Raw genomic sequence first — 18,222 nt, forward strand, 5'->3', positions numbered from 1 at the left:
CATCGGAAAACACAGATATTTGTATTACGATTCATAACAGTAGCAAAATTACAGTTATGAAGTAGCAACGAAAATAATTTTACGGTTGGGGGTCACCACAACATGAGGAACTGTATTAAACGGTCGTGGCATTAGAAAGGTTGAGAACCACTGTTAGGATAAGGGAGAGATAAGTCCTCAATAAGAAAGTGGGTAAAGCTACAGCAGAGAACACACTTGCTGGAAAATGGTCCCTGAAGAGGCTAAAGAAAGGTGCATGTGTTGGGGGAGGGGAGGAGTTCAGGGATTCACACAAGAGGAGGGACACCTCTTCCTAAACCTTCATCCAGATGACCGTCTCATACACGTTCCCATGGGACTAGGGGCTAAGTACTTCTGTCCCCTGAGCTGAGCTGGATGCAGCTCTGAGATCACTGGGGGCTTTTGAAGCTGTGATGGAAAAACACCGAGCCTTGATGCACCTGGAAAAAAGGATTAGAAAGAACCTCCTGGAGGCTCTGGAAAGTGGCAGGGAAGACCCAGGGCAACTCAGGGCTCCCAACTGTGTAACAGCCCAGACCCCAGTGGAGAGAAGATGTACTGTCAGCAGCAATGGTATAAAAGAGAGGTGCAGCCAAGGGAGTAGTCGCAGCTGCAGAGGCAGATCCATTTGCAGAAGATTCTCCGGGACCTCCTAGCAGGGAGTCACCAGGTGCCAGGTGAGTGGAGGAGGCAGTTTCCTTTCTCTGTGTTCCTGGCTCTCGGATCTGGTTCTCTCCTCTAGCCTGGGCTTTCTCAGTTGACTTCCTTAGTTTAATTCTTTCAACACTGGCTCCCATTTCCCTCAAGATGTTCACCTGTATGGAGACTAAAGCCTGAGGTCTGGAGAACAAGTACAAAAATGAAACAGCTCTCTGGCCATGTTAGGTGGAGGCAAAGCTGGGGAAATGGGAACGTCTGTAATAATGTCAACAATAAAAATAAATTTAAATAAAAAGGAATACAAAGTTATGCCAGAGAAAAAAGCAACCATCATAGAGCCCAAGGCAGGGGAGGCACATTGCCTGACAAAATGATAGAAGCATATAGCCTTCCATTCAAATTATTGATCCAAGACCCTGAGAAGAGATAGTGGTTGAAGTCACTCATTTCTGATTCAAAAATAAAATCAGAACTTTTCTATTAAAAAACAATTTTTAATGTTGACATTATTGCAGGATCCTCCTTCCCCTACTCTTTTTCCACTTGCTGCACCCTCCCCCGCTACCCCCTTCCTCGCCTTTACCAAATGATTGTCCATGTCCAGGGGTATGTATATATGTTCTTTAGCTATTTTCTTCACTGTCATTATCCAGTCACTAAAACTAGATATCTAATCACCAAAACTAATAAAGACCATTTTTCTGAAAACATTATCCATCACCCCACTGGAGACCATTTCAGAGGCATTCTACCCAAAGTCTGGCAAGGATATTGACAATCTGTGATGCTTCTTTTTTAAACAAATTTTTAACATTTGCAATTACAGTTTACATTCGATACTGTTTTCTATTAGTTTCAGGTGTACACTACAGTGGTTAGGCAATCATATACTTTACAACGTGTTCCCCTGATATTTTCAGTACCCAACTGGTACCATACGTAATTATTACAATACTAGAGGTCTGCTGCACGAATTCATGTACCAGTAGGGTCCCTTGGCCTGGCCTGCTGGTTCGGGCTGAAACCGGCTCTCTGACATCCCCTGAGGGGTCCCGGATTGCAAGAGGGTGCAAACCAGGCCAAGGGACCCCACCAGTGCACAATCAGGGCCGGGGAGGGACATGTGAGTTTGGCCAACCAAGGAGGGACCGCAGGAGGGCTCCAGGGCATGTCTGGCCCATCTCACTCAGTCCCGATTGGTCAGACTTTAGCAGCAGGCTAACCTACTAATTGGAGTATCTGCCCCCTGGTGGTCAGTGACCATCATAGCAAGTGGTTGAACTTACTTAGCATATCATTAGCCTATTATTTTTTGATTGGTTGAATGGAAAACCAGACAACTGGACACTTATATATTATGCTTTTATTATATAAGATTATTGACTATATTTCCTATGCTGTACTTTCCATGACTATTTTGTAAATATGTACTTCTCCATATTTTCATATCCCCTCTGGCAAACATCAGTCTGTTCTCTGTTTCAAAACCAAATTGACCCCAGCTGGTGTGGCTCAGTGGTTGAGTGACAACCCATACATAAGAAGGTCACCTATTTGATTCCTGGCCAAGGCACATGCCTGGGTTGCAGGCTGGATCCCCAGGAGGGGGAACACAGGAGGCAGGTGATCGATGATGGTTCTCTTTTATCCATATTGCTATCTCTCTCTCCCTCTCCCTTCCTTTCTCTCAAAAGAATCAATAAAAGGGTATGTTTTAAAAACAACAACAATCCCCTCTGGCGTAGTTCTCCGTATCTATGAATCTACTACTGCTTCTTTATGTTGCTTAGAAAATGATAAACATATGAAAAAGATGAGAAATAAAAATCAAAGTTTATACCACTCATGTTCTCCTTATAATAGGTAATAAAACTTTCTACCAAAACAATTTTTTTTTTCAGAGAATTTACCAAAAAGCAATTTGGTTTGGGAGGTAGTAGTGTCAAATAGCTATATTTTTGAAATGTTTTTTAAAAAAAAATCATCAGAAAGTTTTTTAAAATAATAATACCCAACTAGGAAATATAATGAGACAAAAAACTAATAACAATGGAAACAATTACAAAAAAAAACTATGACAGATAGGCAACACAGATTTTTAATGGAAAGATACAATGGGATAAAAATGAGTTTTTCCAAAATTAATTTATGTTTAACAAAATGTATACTCAAAAATATCATAACCAGTCTTTTTTTATTTAAAAAATTATTTGAAATCATTAGTAAGGCAATTCCCTACCATCAATACACTCATCCAATTGGTACCAAAACTGGAAACACAAAAGGCTGTCCAGTCCGACAATACTCCTTAATATGTGTTTGGATTGAATATTTGACAATAAAGCACATTATAACAATGCAAGGGGAAGGCTTCTTTACTAAATGGTACTGGAACAATGGTTTAGCCATTTGTGGGTGAAATTGATTTAGGGACTTTCTCACTCCATGTAATCTCAAATTGGTTATAAAATTAATTTAAAAAATGTTTGTAAAGAAAATTCAAGTAAATACTTACTAAAATGCTGCATTTTACATTATTTAAAACTTAAAATCAATAAATCATTAATTCTAGAAATGCACTTGTTATGAATATATAAAGTTTTAGTGTATGCACAACTGTAATTTTTTTAAAGGATAGATTTTAAGGGAAAATGAATAGGAGGAAATACTTCCAGGAAATTCAACACATGGAGGTAATAATTTCAAGATATAATGAAACTCATACATATTAATAGCATGTGCTGGCACATTCCATGTTAATCCCTTGAAGAACATTATTTAATTTAATACTACAAGATGAGGTGAACATAAAGCAAAAAGAGAAGATTGACTAAGTATAAAAATGTGTTGGGGGGGGACTTTGAAAATGTCAAAGTTCACTGAATAAAGCAGGGAAAGGTGAATCAAAATTGAAATTTCAATCTTTATTTATTCTATTAATAAAGGTTTTTAAATTAAAGTTTCCAATTGTGGTGTGGATGTGATGAAATAGACACATCATGAACAAATTCTGGGTGTGTAAAATACTATGATGAATCTATGAAGCAGCCTTTCAATGTATGTCAAGAGCATTAAAAATGCCCTACTGTCATACAGGACCAGAAAAACCTCTTGGAAAGATTATTTGGCAATATCAATCAAAATATATTTTTTCCATTTTGCCCAGTAATTCACTTCTTGGCAATTTTCCTGTAGATAAACTTACACATATGCTTAGAGATATGTGAAAAATACATTTTTGAATCATTTTTTACAGTGGAAAATACTGGAAATACCATGTTTGTCCAAAGTCGTCATAAAAATATCAGATTTCCATGTGGTAGAAAACCATGCAACTTAACAACAAGGAGGTATATCTATATGGCAATATGGAACTGCCACTAAGATAACTATCATAAAAAAGGAAAGTCAAGGTCTTGGAGGAACCAAGATGGTGGCATAGGAAAACACCTGTAGGTGCTGCCTCACACAACCATTTCAAAACTACAATTAAAAGACAAAACAGATATTATCCAGAACTATGGGAAGGCCGGCTAAGTGGAATTTATACAACTAGAAGGAAAGAGAAAAACACACTGAGACTGGGAGAAGGTGTGGAGGAGCGGAAGTGAAGTGCGGAGGTACAAAGGTACACGCAGAAAAGGGCTGGCAACTGAGCAAGCTGTTGTCTTTTTCAATCCGGAGGGAGATACAAGCTCCCAACTGCTCTGAATTCCAGTTCTGGGCAAGACTCTGGGGACCCAGACTCATACGGGGAGAAACTGGACTGTCTGTCATCGGGCAGGAACATGAGGGTGGCTTTCTCTCAGAGGTCCTTGCAGCGATCATTGTTCCTGCATGGTGCTGTGGGACACAGAGACCTGGGGAACTCTTTGGGACAGGAATGACGGGTCAGCCATTGCTATTTGATCCACCCTGGTGATTCCCTGAAACCCTGCTGCACCCAATTTACAACCCCACCCAAGCTGTGTGCAGAGGCTTTTGCATATGAATGGCCTGGCCTTTTGCAATCTAAAACCAAACAAACTGCAGCTGGGTCAGAGCCCCAGAGCCTCCAAAAGAAGGCCCAAGGCTGAACAGCAGCCTGCATTGCTTCACAGATGGACCTCATCTGGGCAACTCCAAACCCCAAACAAAAAGGAGGAATCTGCAGATCTCTCTGTAGCTCCTGCTGGGTGGCCTCAGGCAGTGGCTGACTTTGCAACTCCTTGGAGATCCAAGAGCCAGTGTACCCCGTGGTCAGAGTGAGACCATCCAGATTACAACTCTTCACATCCATACGAGACACACTCAGGGGGCAGACTCAGTGAGCACCAAAGCTCCACTGATGCAAGTCTTGCCCCATAAGGGTGTCACTAGCACAGAAACTCTCCCATTGTAGACACAATTGATCCTCACAGCCATTTGGCCTGGGGGTCAATTCCTCCCAGTGATACCAACAACAATCAAGGCTTAACTACAACAAGACTGTGCACACAGCCCACAAAGGGGTGCACCAACAGTGTCCACCTCAGGTAATAGGGGAGGCTGAGCCACTGGGCCATATAGGACACCTAGCACACAAAGCCACTCTATCAACACAGGGAAGCAACCAAAATGCGGAGACAAAGAAACAGGTCACAAATGAAAGGAATGGAGGAAAGCAAACTACTGGATATAGAGCTCAAAACCACGGTTATGAGGTTTTTCAAGAATCTTCTAGAGACCTCCAAGAAATTGAGTGAGACCCTCGAGGATATGAAAAAGGACAAACTAGAAATTAAGCATACACTGACTGAAATAAAGAATAATATACAGAGATCCAACAGCAGACTAGAGGATCCCAAGAATCAAGTCAAAGATTTGAAATACAAAGAAGCAAGAAACACCCAACTGGAAAAGCAAAAAGAAAAAAGAATCCAAAAATATGAAGATAGTGTAAGGAGCCTGTGGGACAACTTCAAGTGTACCAACATCCAAATTATGGGGGTGCCAGAAGAAGAGAGAGAGCAAGATACTGAAAACCTATTTGAAGAAATAATGACCGAAAACGTCCCCTACCTGGTGAAGGAAATAGACTTACAAAACCAGGAAGCACAGAGAACCCCAAACAAAAGGAATCCAAAGAGGAACACACCAAGACACATCATAATTAAAGTGCCAAGGGCAAAAGACAAAGAGAGAATATTAAAAGCAGCAAGAGAAAAACAGCTAGTTACCTACAAGGAAGTACCCATACGATTGTCAGCTGATTTCTCAACAGAAACTATGCAGGCCAGAAGGGAGTGGCAAGAAATATTCAAAGTGATGAACAGCAAGAACCTACAACCAAGATTACTCTACCCAGCAAAGCTATCATTCAGAATTGAAGGGCAGGTAAAGAGCTTCACAGATAATAAAAAGCTAAAGGGGTCATCACCGCCAAACCAGTATTATATGAAATGCTGAAGGGTATTCTTTAAGAAGAGGAAGAAGAAAAAGGTAAAGATAAAAATTATGAACAACGAAGTGACAACAAATACATATCTATCAACAAGTGAATCTAAAAATCAAGTGAATAAAAAATCTGATGAATAAAATAAACTGGTGAATATAATAGAATCAGGGGCATAGAAAGGGAGTGGACTGACAATTCTCAGGGGGAAGGGAGTGTATGGGGTACGGGAAAAGACTAGACAAAAATTGTACACCTATGATGAGGACAGTGGGGGGTGGGGGGTTAAGGGCAGAGGGTGGGGTTGGAACCGGGTGGAGGGGAGCTATTGGGGGGGAAAAGAGAAACAACTGTAATAATCTGAATAATAAAGATGTATTTTTTAAATAAAGAATGTCATGAAAACAAAGTATAAGAAAGGTATGATTGGTATGCTAACATTTCTTTTTGTCTCTTATGGGAAAATATATTCATATTTATACAAATAGTATCTCTGGAAGGATTCCCAAGAAATAATTACTGGTTGCCTTTGGTGAAAAGAAAGGAACTTGGGAATCCAAAGCATGGGTTTTTATTTTTTACTAGGGGCTCAGTGCACGAATTCGTGCACCTTGAAAGGAACTGTGGGCCTTGAGGCTTCAGTGGGCACAGGGGTGGGTCTCGGCCCATCCTTCATGCCCCCACCCAGCCGCTGCTACGTGGGCCCTGGTCCCCTCCTGCTGTGCTGCTCCCACACACTGATGGCGCCAGCCCCGCTCACACCTGCTGATGGCACAGAGCAATTGGGACCCGCACCAGAAGTGTGTGCAAGTGGGGCCAGCGCCATCAGTGGGTGCAAGTGGCAGCTGCTGCTCTGATCACACCTCAGGATCAGAGGGAGGTGGAGAAGCCCTCAGGGGCGACCAGGGCTGGCAGCCGCCGCTCACACCTGCTGACGGTGCCAAGCGATCAGGACCAGTGCCAGGTGCCAGCAGTGGGTGCAAGTGGCAGCTCCAGCGCTGGCTGCGGGTATGAGTGGGGCCAACACTGGCAATGGGTGCGAGCGGCGGCTCCGGTGCCCATAGCGGGTACAAGCATGTGGGAGCAAAGAATGTTCAGTAACCACCAGAGGCTCGCCCCGATGACAGTGACCAGCGCCCCACCTTGGCCTGGCTCCCTCACTCACCTGCTCCACCATTCTGCCCACCATGCTCTGTGCACGTCCCCTGGTGGTCAGCACACGTCATAGCAACCGGTTGTTCAGTTGTTCAGTTGTTCCGCCATTCGGTCTATTTGCATATTAGCCTTTTATTATATAAGATTATGTTTATTTTTATTATGGGCATGGGTGACATTTAGAATAATATCAAAATACTGTAAAGGTGAGGCTCTTTATATGTATCACTTTTGTATCATTTTTGAAATTCTACTCAAAGGAAATTATCTGAAAAATAAAATATTAGTAATTTGTGAAGCAGTCTAATATAAGAATATAAAGTGCTCATTAAAATTAAGACTCCACGTTGCTTTTAATGATACTGGAAAGTCATGGTTCATTTATTTATTCATGTAGTAAATTTTTACTGAGCACCTTTTTTTAGGTCTCAGAACATATTGCTAAAGACAAAGGCAAGATATAAAATTATCTCCAAATGATGTAAACTGCTTAAACCTAAATCAGAAAAATGGAAGTGAGTAAACCAATATGAATATTTGTTATCTGTTAGTGATAAGATTATTGTTGATGATTTGGACATGCTTATTATGCATTCAAGTGGTGATGACAAACTGCTATTCCAACCTTTCTGTTTAGAACTGATCTTGGCTTTTTTTATTGCTCCCATGTAGAATATTTCCAAGAGCCCCCAAAAAAGTTGACAGTCTTTCACAATTAAAGAAACTGGTTCATTCATGGACAACAGTGTGGTGATTGCCAGGGTGGAGGGGGATCAGAGGATATATTAGAGGACACAGAGGGAATAACAGGTGATGGGGAAAAAATAAATTTTAAAAAATAAGAAACTGGGTCATTGGTAGGAGTCTCTAATTAGGGCACTCAGCTGAACTGTCTAATACAACCTCCTTCCTATTTCAGTTTTATGGACAGACACTGAGAACAGGGCACCTGTGCCATGGACACCTCCACCAGTGTTACCAACAGTTCCAGCCTCCACATCTCCCAGTTCATCTTGATGGGGCTCCCAGGCATTCACGAGTGGCAGCACTGGCTCTCCCTGCCCCTGGCTCTGCTCTACCTATTAGCTCTTGCTGCCAATCTCCTCATCTTCATCACCATCCAACATGAGCCCACACTACATGAGCCCATGTACCATTTCCTGGGCATATTGGCACTTGTCGACATTGGCTTGGCCACCACCATTATGCCCAAGATTATGGCTATCTTCTGGTTTGATGCCAAGGCGATCAGCCTCCCTGAATGTTTTGCTCAGATGTATGTCATCCACTGCTTCTTTTTTATGGAGTCCGGTATCTTCCTCTGCATGGCAGTGGACAGATACATAGCCATCTGTCACCCTCTTCGATACCCCTCCATAGTCACTGATGCTTTTATGGTCAAAGTCACAGGATTCATGGTGCTCAGGAATGGCCTGTTGACCATCCCAGTGCCTGTCCTGGCGGCTCAAAGACTCTACTGCTCCAAGAATGAAATTGACCACTGCTTGTGCTCTAACTTGGGGGTTATCACTCTAGCTTGTGATGACATCACTGTGAACAAATTTTACCAACTGTTCTTAGCATGGATCGTAGTTGGGAGTGATATGGCTCTGGTTTTTTCTTCCTATGCACTAATCCTTCGCACCGTGCTGAGACTTAACTCAGCAGAAGCAATGTCCAAGGCTCTGAGCACCTGCAGCTCCCATCTCATCCTCATCCTCTTCTTCTACACAGGTATCATTGTGCTGTCTGTCACACATCTTGTAGAAGAAAAGATTCCCCTTATCCCTGTACTCCTTAATGTGCTGCATAATGTTATACCCCCTGCTCTCAACCCCATGGTCTATGCTCTCAGGATGGGAGAACTCAGACTGGGTTTCCAGAGGATATGTGGGTGGGTGATGAATTGTCCACCCACATCAGAAATAACCTTAGCTTTATAAGGCCATACAGATGTTAATAAGACAGAGGTTGTGGCTCTGAATAGGCCTGGATTATAAAAAAAATTGGGGGAAAAATATAGTAACATCATGAAAACTGTCAGCCTCACTTATTGAAATAGGCATTTGAAAAGTATAATTCAAGTGTTTGTTACTAGATAAAAAGAGTAAAAAAATGAAATATCTCTGACCAATGTTGCACCTAGAGATCAACACAGCTACCATAAGTTGAGATGTAATAGATAGATGGAAAATTTCATTTAATTGTGTGGTAAAGTGTTCTTCCTAGAAAATTAAAACAAAAAATGGCCCAAGAACATGCTCTAGAAAAGTAGTTCCAAATAACCAATTAATTAAATATAAATTAATTTTACCATTTGCACATCTCATAAAATGCACACTTTTGATTACAAGGACCCTCAATCATGTTTATGTTGTACCTTCTCTGAGCCTAGTACTCACCTTTGTACATAATATCTGCTTAATAAATACTTCATTCATGATACAATGAGTCAGGAGACATAGGTCTGCTGAATCCTATATAGCACAGAAAATGTCCTGGACCATGGTCTGAAGAATGACCTCAGGAGGTTTGCATATGATTTCACCTCGGAGAACAACCTCTTAGAATCAGTGCTGGGACTGAAGCAACAATAGATGGCAGGAATGACAACTGGGGCAGCTGTTTTAGAAAAGAGCCTGGCAGCTTCTCCAATGACTGAACATGAGTTACCGTATAATCCAGCTATTCCACCCTCAGGTGCATACTCAAGAAATTGAAAACATGTCCTCACAAAACCTTTCTCCGAAAATAATAAGACACATCATAATACCAAAAATAAAAACAACCCAGAAGTGCATTACCTGATGAATGGATAAACAAAAATATGATATATCCATACAATGGAATAATAGTAGAAAAAAATAAAGAAGTAATTATGCTAACTGAAAGAAGACAGACAACAAAAGACACCTTTTATTATTCCATTTGTATGAAATATCCAAAATAGGCAAGTTCATAAGGACAGAAAGAAGATAAGTGACTGCTAGGGGTGAAGGAAAAATGGGGAACAACTGTTTAATGGGTACAGAGTTTCTTTTGAGGGTGTTGAAAATTTCTGTAATTAGAAGTGAGAGCTGCACAACATTGTGAATGTACTAGAAGCCACTTTAAAATAGTTACAATGCTGAATGTTATGTTATGTGAATTCCACATCACTTTAAAAAAACATGCAACTTACTTCTTGCAATGTTACTCCATTCTTTTTCCGCTAACAAAATTGAGCATCATTCCAACTGACAAAGTTATTTAAGGGGCCCAGATCCACTTTCACAGAGCAAGCCAAAAAGCATGAATTGGTAACTGAGTTACAGTAAGTTGATTACCAGCAACTCATACCTTTGACTACTCAACTTCCATATAGACCCTTTTATATACATTTTGAATTCTCATACAACAATAAAACAACTCAACACCTAATTTTAAATGATAAAGCTATTCTTCATACAAAGGAAGAAATTTTCAATTTTTCCCAACAGTAACAAGATGCACAGTTCCAACAGTCATTATATGCATTGCTGGATATATTACCTGTTCCTCAAATTCAGTCACAGTCCCATTGAATAATTCTGTCACCTAAAGACTAAATTATAATGTTAATTTCTAATAATGTATATATAAAATAAAAAATGGAAATGAGAGAAAAGAAAATGGTTAGTATACAGGAATAAAATCTTGCATATAAGAAGCAAATAGAAAATATTCAAAGCTACTAGTTTTAATGCCTATAATTGTTTGCTAGTTTGTAATTGATATTTGCCATATATCTTCCAACTCTGTCAAAACTTGGTAAAGTAACCAAAACCTTTATTTCTAAAGGGTCTGAATTCTCATTCACCCTGCTAAAGATTTAGTATCTTGCTGTGGATTTAGCATCTTTTTTCATTGGTATACCTCAGAGAATACCCTGCATTTCTAACACAGTCTACTTGCTTCTACTCTATAGATGCAACCTAATTTGCTCTTTGTAATTAGAATTAATCACTCCAGGTAATATATTAATCTTTTCTTTTTTTGGATTCATTATGTAAGGCAGTAAAACGCATCCCTTGATATGAGGATACATAAACAGAGAGCCCATTAAAATATTTTTGTTCTAATCCTCTGATGATATTTGAAGTATTTGTTTCCATTACCAAAAATGCAAATCCAAATCTAGAATATGTGCCTATCCCATTTTTTCAAGACATGTCAGTACCCTCCTAGGCCATGAAATCCACTGTGAGCTTCATGTCAGTCTGGATAGTGTTCCATAGTGGTCTTACGTCACTGGTTAGCCCTGTTGACAAACAAATATTTTGAGCTTCAAAGGAAGTCAGTGGATTCAACTGAACACTTATCTATTTATTTACTTATTTCCCATTATGGCAGCATTAGAATAACCTCATAACCTCTCATCTCACATACCTAGGAATACTCCCGCAGAAGGTGGATTAGAGCATCCACCTGTAGGGTTTTTCGGATGAGCATAAACATGCTCCTCTTTAAATCATCCTTTTCAAAGTTCATAATATTCCACATTATTTTGCACACCATACTGAGACTCCTTTTATTATTTAATCATCTGAGATCCATTTTCGATAACATCAGCAATTTATTGTCTGTAGTTAAAAAATAGATAAAACTCCATCCTATTATATTGTCATCATCATCATTAAGTTTCTCTAATACCATGAGGAAACCCATTGAGCAGATTCACCCTTCCTTTGGGTAAGTTGATTGTTGAAAACTATCACAGAGAACAGTCTTTCCCAGAGCAAACTGACATTCTGTTAGAGAAGGTAATTTTAGGTATTTATAGATTTTCTGAGTTACCTTGTGATGTCAGATGGAAAGAATAAGCCCATTTGAGAAATGCTTGCCAGTGTTCTTCCTTTGGAAATCTATGCTATTCTCTCCATAGACTTTTTAGTGGCCTGAACAACACATTATTATTTCCAAATCCTTCTTAAGATTTCACATTTTATCAATATGTAAATTTATTGTTACCAAACATAAGAATGTAAATAATTATTGTTCAGCCTGAGCTGCTTGTTTCCCTGACCATGTTCTTTTACAGACAAGAAGCAAATTTCCCACATGTTCTGACAAATCTATGATTTTATTTAGCTGTAACTTGACAATAATTTATGACTCAATATATCTTAATTTTAGCAAGCTGCATCTCACTTTGCATCATATTACAAAACCTAACCAACTTACTATTCTATTTAACAAAATTGCTGAAACACTAGGTATATTAGGTGTGGCAAAAAAAAAAAATGTGTTTCACATATTGATCAAACAAAATTAGGGAAACTCCAAAAATGAAAGGTAACTGTGATGGAATTATGAAAGAATGGAAGCCAAAAGGTATAGGAGAAAGAACTAATACAGAAATAATGTATATTCAGATAAGAAATGTCTGATACTAAGAGTAGCAGAGGTTTATGAAAAAACTAACCTGGTGATTAATGGGTAAGACAGCAGGAGTAGTCAGGCATGTCTATTCTCCTGCACATGCATTCTTGGACCAAGAAGTGGGCTAAATGTCAAGCAACAGTGGTGGGTGTTCCCAGTATATTGGAGATTGGGTCAGAAAACAGGGCAGTGATCAACATGGCTATAAACAACCATGCCCCATGAGCTTCAACCATAAATCAAGCTATTAGCATACCTCTTACCTCCCCTTCAACAGATTGCATCCAACAAATACAACAGCATCCAGAGATTGCCTACTAGAAAGGAAATCAACTAACCAATGACCAAGATGGCTTGATAAGACAAGTTTCTTCCGGACTATAGACCCCTGGCCTCTCTTTTCTTATAGCATTTGCTTCAGAAAATGTGTAATTGTAAATTCATTCACTGCCCCTTTGTAGTGTATATAAATCATCTCCTATCTTCTTGCCAGTTATGCAACCCAGGAAATGTCTTTCTCGGGGACCTGGAAACTATCTCCTGAAATGTAAACATTGAAGGAGATACCCCATCTCTCAGTCTCTGTGGAGAGAAGGAGCCTAACTTCCTTGGGCGCCAATTAGCAAACACAGATGGCCTCGTCACAGACAAAAAGATGTGCAATCTCAGGAATAACTCAATGTGCTTGACACATCTCATTGATCAACCTCTTACTAAAGTCCTTCAGTATTTTTCCACTAGTTCACCCAGGGCTTAAACCCATTGTGTCTGACACCTTACCTCAGCCCAATCTGGACTTTTGTTTTAACAAAACTGGGTATTCAGAGTTGTCTGTGTTCTCTTCCCCATTGCTGGCAAGAATATCAGTATAAAATCAACTTCCGTTTGCTCATCCTGTTTAGTGCAATTTTTCTTTAACACCAGATACAACCATCTATTTGAGCAAAACCAACACAAAGAGTGGCATTGAAGTTGATAAGCCCAACTCACACCCAAAGAGATAGAATAAATTCAAAAATCTCTGCTGGAAGTAACCCTCTTTATGCCAACTCTCTACCTCAGGATTTCAGGGTCACTCATCCTTTTAGGTCTAGAGGTGGTGACAAGTGCTATTATTAACCCTACGTAACTGTACTATCACTTTGGAGCTCTTACTGATCACATCCTTATAAACAGGCTCTTTGTAAGTAATCCCTTCTCAAAGTATTATAGTTTGAGAAATAACCAGTGTTGACAAGGTTGTAGAGAAAGGGATCTCTTGTGCACTGTTCGTGGAAATATAAGTTGGTGCAGTCACTATAAAAAACAGTATGAAGGTTCCTCAAAAAATTAAAAATAGAACTACCATATGACCCAGTGATTCCACTTCTGGGTATTTATCCAAAGAAAACAAAACACTAATTTGAAAAGATATATGCACCCTCATGTTCACCGCAGTATTATTTACAGTGGACAAGAAAACAAACTATGTATCCATCGATAGGTGAATGGATAAAGAAAATGTGAGAATATATATATATATATATAAATTCCACTATATATATATATATATATATATATATATAAATTCCACTATATATATATATATATATATATATATATATATATATATATGGTAGAATACTATTCAACCATAAAAAAAATAATGAAATCTTGCCATTTGTGACAATATGGATGGACCTTGAAAGCATTGTGCTAAGTGAAATAAATCAGACAGAGAAAGACAAATACCATATGATCTCACTTATACGTGGAATTTTTTTTAAAACATGTTTATGGATACCAAGAATGGATTGGTGGTTGCCAGAGGCAGGGACAAGGGTGGAAGGGAGTCAAAAGGTACAAATTTTTAGTTATAAAATAAATAAGTCATGGCACGTACTATACAGTACAGTGACTATAATAATACAGTTGATCCTTGAACAACGCACTACTAGAACTGTGCGGGTCCACTTACACATGAATTTTTTTAAATATATATACAGTGTGCAATCTGTATTCTGATGTTTTCCATCCACAGATTTAACCAATGTGGATCACAAACAGTGTTTTTGATCCACAGTTGGGAATCAGTGGATGCAGGGGGTTGACTGTATAGATTGTTTTATTCCATGTTATATAAGGCACTTGAGCAGTCAGAGTTTTTGGTATGGGGCTGTGGGGAGTCCTAGAACCAATCCACATGGATACTGAAGGACAAATGTTGTTAAGTTTTGAGGGAATGAAAAGTTATACGCAGATTTTCAACTTCGCTGGGGTTGGCACCCTTAACCCCCATGTTGTTCAAGGGTCAACTGTATTGCATTGCATATTTGAAAGTTGCTGAGAGAGGGTAACTCTTAATAGTTATCATCACAAGAAAAAAAATGTTTAAAACTATGTGTGGTGATGGATGTTAACTAGACTTAGTTGTGGAGATCATTTTGCAATATGTACAAATATTGAATCATGTTTTACACCTGAAACTAATGTAACATTACATGTCAACTACACCTCAATAAAAAGAATTTTTCAACTATTCTAATTTGAATGGGCCATCTATTCTCTATTTGTACTCTAGCCACTACAATGCTCATTCAACTAGGCAGTGTGGAAGTCATTAGCAAGAGCAGTTTCAACATCCTGATAGGCCAGATTCTAGATGGCCATAGATTTAAAAGGTAAGGAAGGAAAGATAATATTGAAAAAATAACTCTTACAAGAGGATGGGTCTGTGAAAGGCAGAGCCTGAGGATATAGGAGTGAGATTTGGAAGTGCCATGGCAAGACCAAAGCAGAAGTATGTGGAATTCAGGTAGTTTTTGAAGTTGGCAGTCTTGGAATCTATATACATTGAGGTGCATGATACCAGAAAGAGGAAGACTGTTGACGTAGGAAAAAGGTAGATAGTTCTGCTATATTACTTTATTTGAACAAACAAATACGTTCTCACATCAGTGATATATTATGAAACAATTTGAGCACAACTGAATTTCACATTTGCCTTTGTGCCCTTTTGTCCAGTGGAATGCAGAAAACTGCATCAAGCTCAAAACAAGCTGCATAGGAATACACAAACACACACATACTCCAAATACTAATCGGCCACCTTCCTTAACTTCACAACTTAGTAATTTCAGATAAAGCTCCTTCTACCACTTCACAATAACTGACTAGCTGCAAGCCCTCTGTGTTTCCACAGCAAACTGCATATCTTCTTCCAAGTAAAGTGTTATGTGCATTGTAGTATTTGTGTTTTTCTTAATCATTTAACATTGCAAAACTCCGCTACTGTTTATACTAGTTTTCTATCTTTTTTAAGTGTCACTGACAAAGTTGTTGAATGCTATTCCCCTAACTCCATTTTTCCATAAATCCTGAGGTTTTTCGTGTGGGTGACTTATAAGAACTCATGTCATGTTATAACAGAACTGACTGTACTTTCTAGAGTGAGTGGGAAGGAAACCAAGCTTAGACAGAGGGGAGAACTCACCTTCATCCAATGTTTCAATCTGGCAGAGCTATCCATCTGATGGGCCTGCCCCTTGGGACTAGGTTTGAATAGGAGTGTTCTAAGAAGTGACTAAGACAATCCTCCAATGTCTTCCCTGCTGGAGTGAGACAACAACCTGCCCTAGAGGTAGTTGGATGAGAGATAGAAGTGACATAGGATGGGCCCAGGGAAGGTTAGTCCAAATGCTCATCAGCAGATGAGTGGATACAAAATATGTGGTATATTTACACAGTGGAATTCTATGTGTCTGTAAAAAAAGAAGAAGCTCTTACCCTTTGCAACAGGGTAGATGAATTTGAAGATTATTATGCTAAGCAAAATAAGACAGTCAGAGAAAGACAAATACCATATGATTTCACTTATATGTGAAATATAATGAACAAAACAAACTGACAAACAAGGTAGAACCAGAGGCATGGATGCATGGAGCAGACTGGTAGATCTCAGAGCGGATAGGGGGAGTGAGGACTGAATGGCGAAAGGTGAAGAGATTAGCCAAAGAATATATAGCTATCCAGTTTGGCTCAGTGGATAGAGCCTCAGCCTGCGGACTGAGGGGTCCCGGGTTCAATTCCGGTCAAGGGCATGTGCCTTGGTTGCGGGCACATCCCCAGTGGGGGGTGTGCAGGAGGCAGCTGAATCAATGTTTCTCTCTCATCGATGTTTCTAAGTCTCTGTCCCTCTCCTTTCCTCTCTGTAAAAAGTCAATAAAATATATATATTTTTAAAAGAATATATAGCTCATGGACACAGACAATAGTGTGGTGAAGGCCAAGGGAGGGGAGGTGTGGGCTCGGTAGAGGTGGACTAAAGTGGAGAGGGGGGAATGGGGGACATCTGTAATAGTGTCAACTATAAAAATACATACATAATAAAATTTAAATATATATACATATAAACATCCCTATGTATTGCCTAAGATGATGATCATGTTCTGGGTGTGCTAATCAATAAACATCTCAAATAAATCAAGCAACGGAGGGCAAAGGTACCTTCCCACTAAAGCATCATAGTCCCAAATTAGCCTTTATTTAGTTCAGAAAGACGTACATGGAAATACTGAAAGGAAATATAGAAAACATTTGAGAATTACATTTTTAAGAGATTTGGGGTGGGGGGTGTTTACTGGCACATAAGTAAAACCAAATAGATGAGAAGCCTAGTAGGTTATTAATAAACATACCAATATAATGCCAAAGAAACCAAGAACTCAGCTAAGAAAGACTTTGACTAGTCAAAAGCTAATACAATTCTTGGGACCCAAGCTTTCAGCACCAGGAAGTGGACTGAGAAAGCTGTGCTGTCCCCAAGAAGAACATATTCCCCAGAGCCTATTTTAGATATGGCCTAAGAAGATAATGGAAAACAATAGGGACAAGACTGGAATCCCAATATCACTCCAAATACCATCCAGATAACTACTTGGTTATTATCAATATGAGTAACAACCAATAACTTCTTGATGAGCAGTCCAGGAAGGAAGAAGTTGAGAAACTCCCCAGGGTTTCCAGCTTGGTGAAGTTGATGGGATCCTCATGATCTAGTTTCCAAGGAAAGGAACAGGAACATGAAGTGCTAAAATGAGTTCTATATCCTGGAGGAGATATTCAGTTGGCAGGTGAGTTTATGCATTTAGAAGTCAAAAGAGCTCTAGCCGGTTTGGCTCAGTGGATAGAGCCTCGGCCTGCGGATCAAAGGGTCCCAGGTTGGATTCCGGTCAAGGGCACATACCTTGGTTGTAGGCTCCTCCCCAGCTGGGGCCATGGTCAGGGCTCGTGCAGGAGGCAACCAATCAATGTGTTTTTCTCACATCGATGTTTCTCTCTTTCCCTCTCTCTTCCACTCTCCCTAAAAATTAATGGAAAAATACCCTCGGTGAGGATTAACAAAAAATAAAAATTAAATAAAAATAAACTCAAAAAAGATCTAAGATGAAACAAGAGATGTGAGACTCATTAATATAGGTGGAGGTGGAGGAAATGAGTGTAGATGACCTTTTCTAAAAAAAAAAAAAAAAAAAAAAAAAAAAAATGAAAGAATGAGGGAAAAGAGCAGGGGTGGGCAAACTTTTTGACTCGAG

General features: G+C 39.5%; 1 protein-coding gene across 1 annotated transcript; it reads left to right on the top strand.

Moving 5' to 3' along the window:
* Positions 1–8,205: 8,205 nt before the first annotated feature.
* On the top strand, positions 8,206–9,192 carry LOC308233330 (olfactory receptor 56B4-like; the record flags this gene model as incomplete). Its single annotated transcript, XM_080640255.1, has 1 exon — positions 8,206–9,192. One exon carries the CDS (start codon positions 8,206–8,208, stop codon positions 9,190–9,192), a length of 987 nt encoding a protein of 328 aa, XP_080496381.1.
* Positions 9,193–18,222: the final 9,030 nt, after the last annotated feature.

The sequence above is a fragment of the Plecotus auritus genome, assembly GCF_963455305.1.
Source record: "Plecotus auritus genome assembly, chromosome: 9".
NCBI lineage: Eukaryota > Metazoa > Chordata > Mammalia > Chiroptera > Vespertilionidae > Plecotus > Plecotus auritus.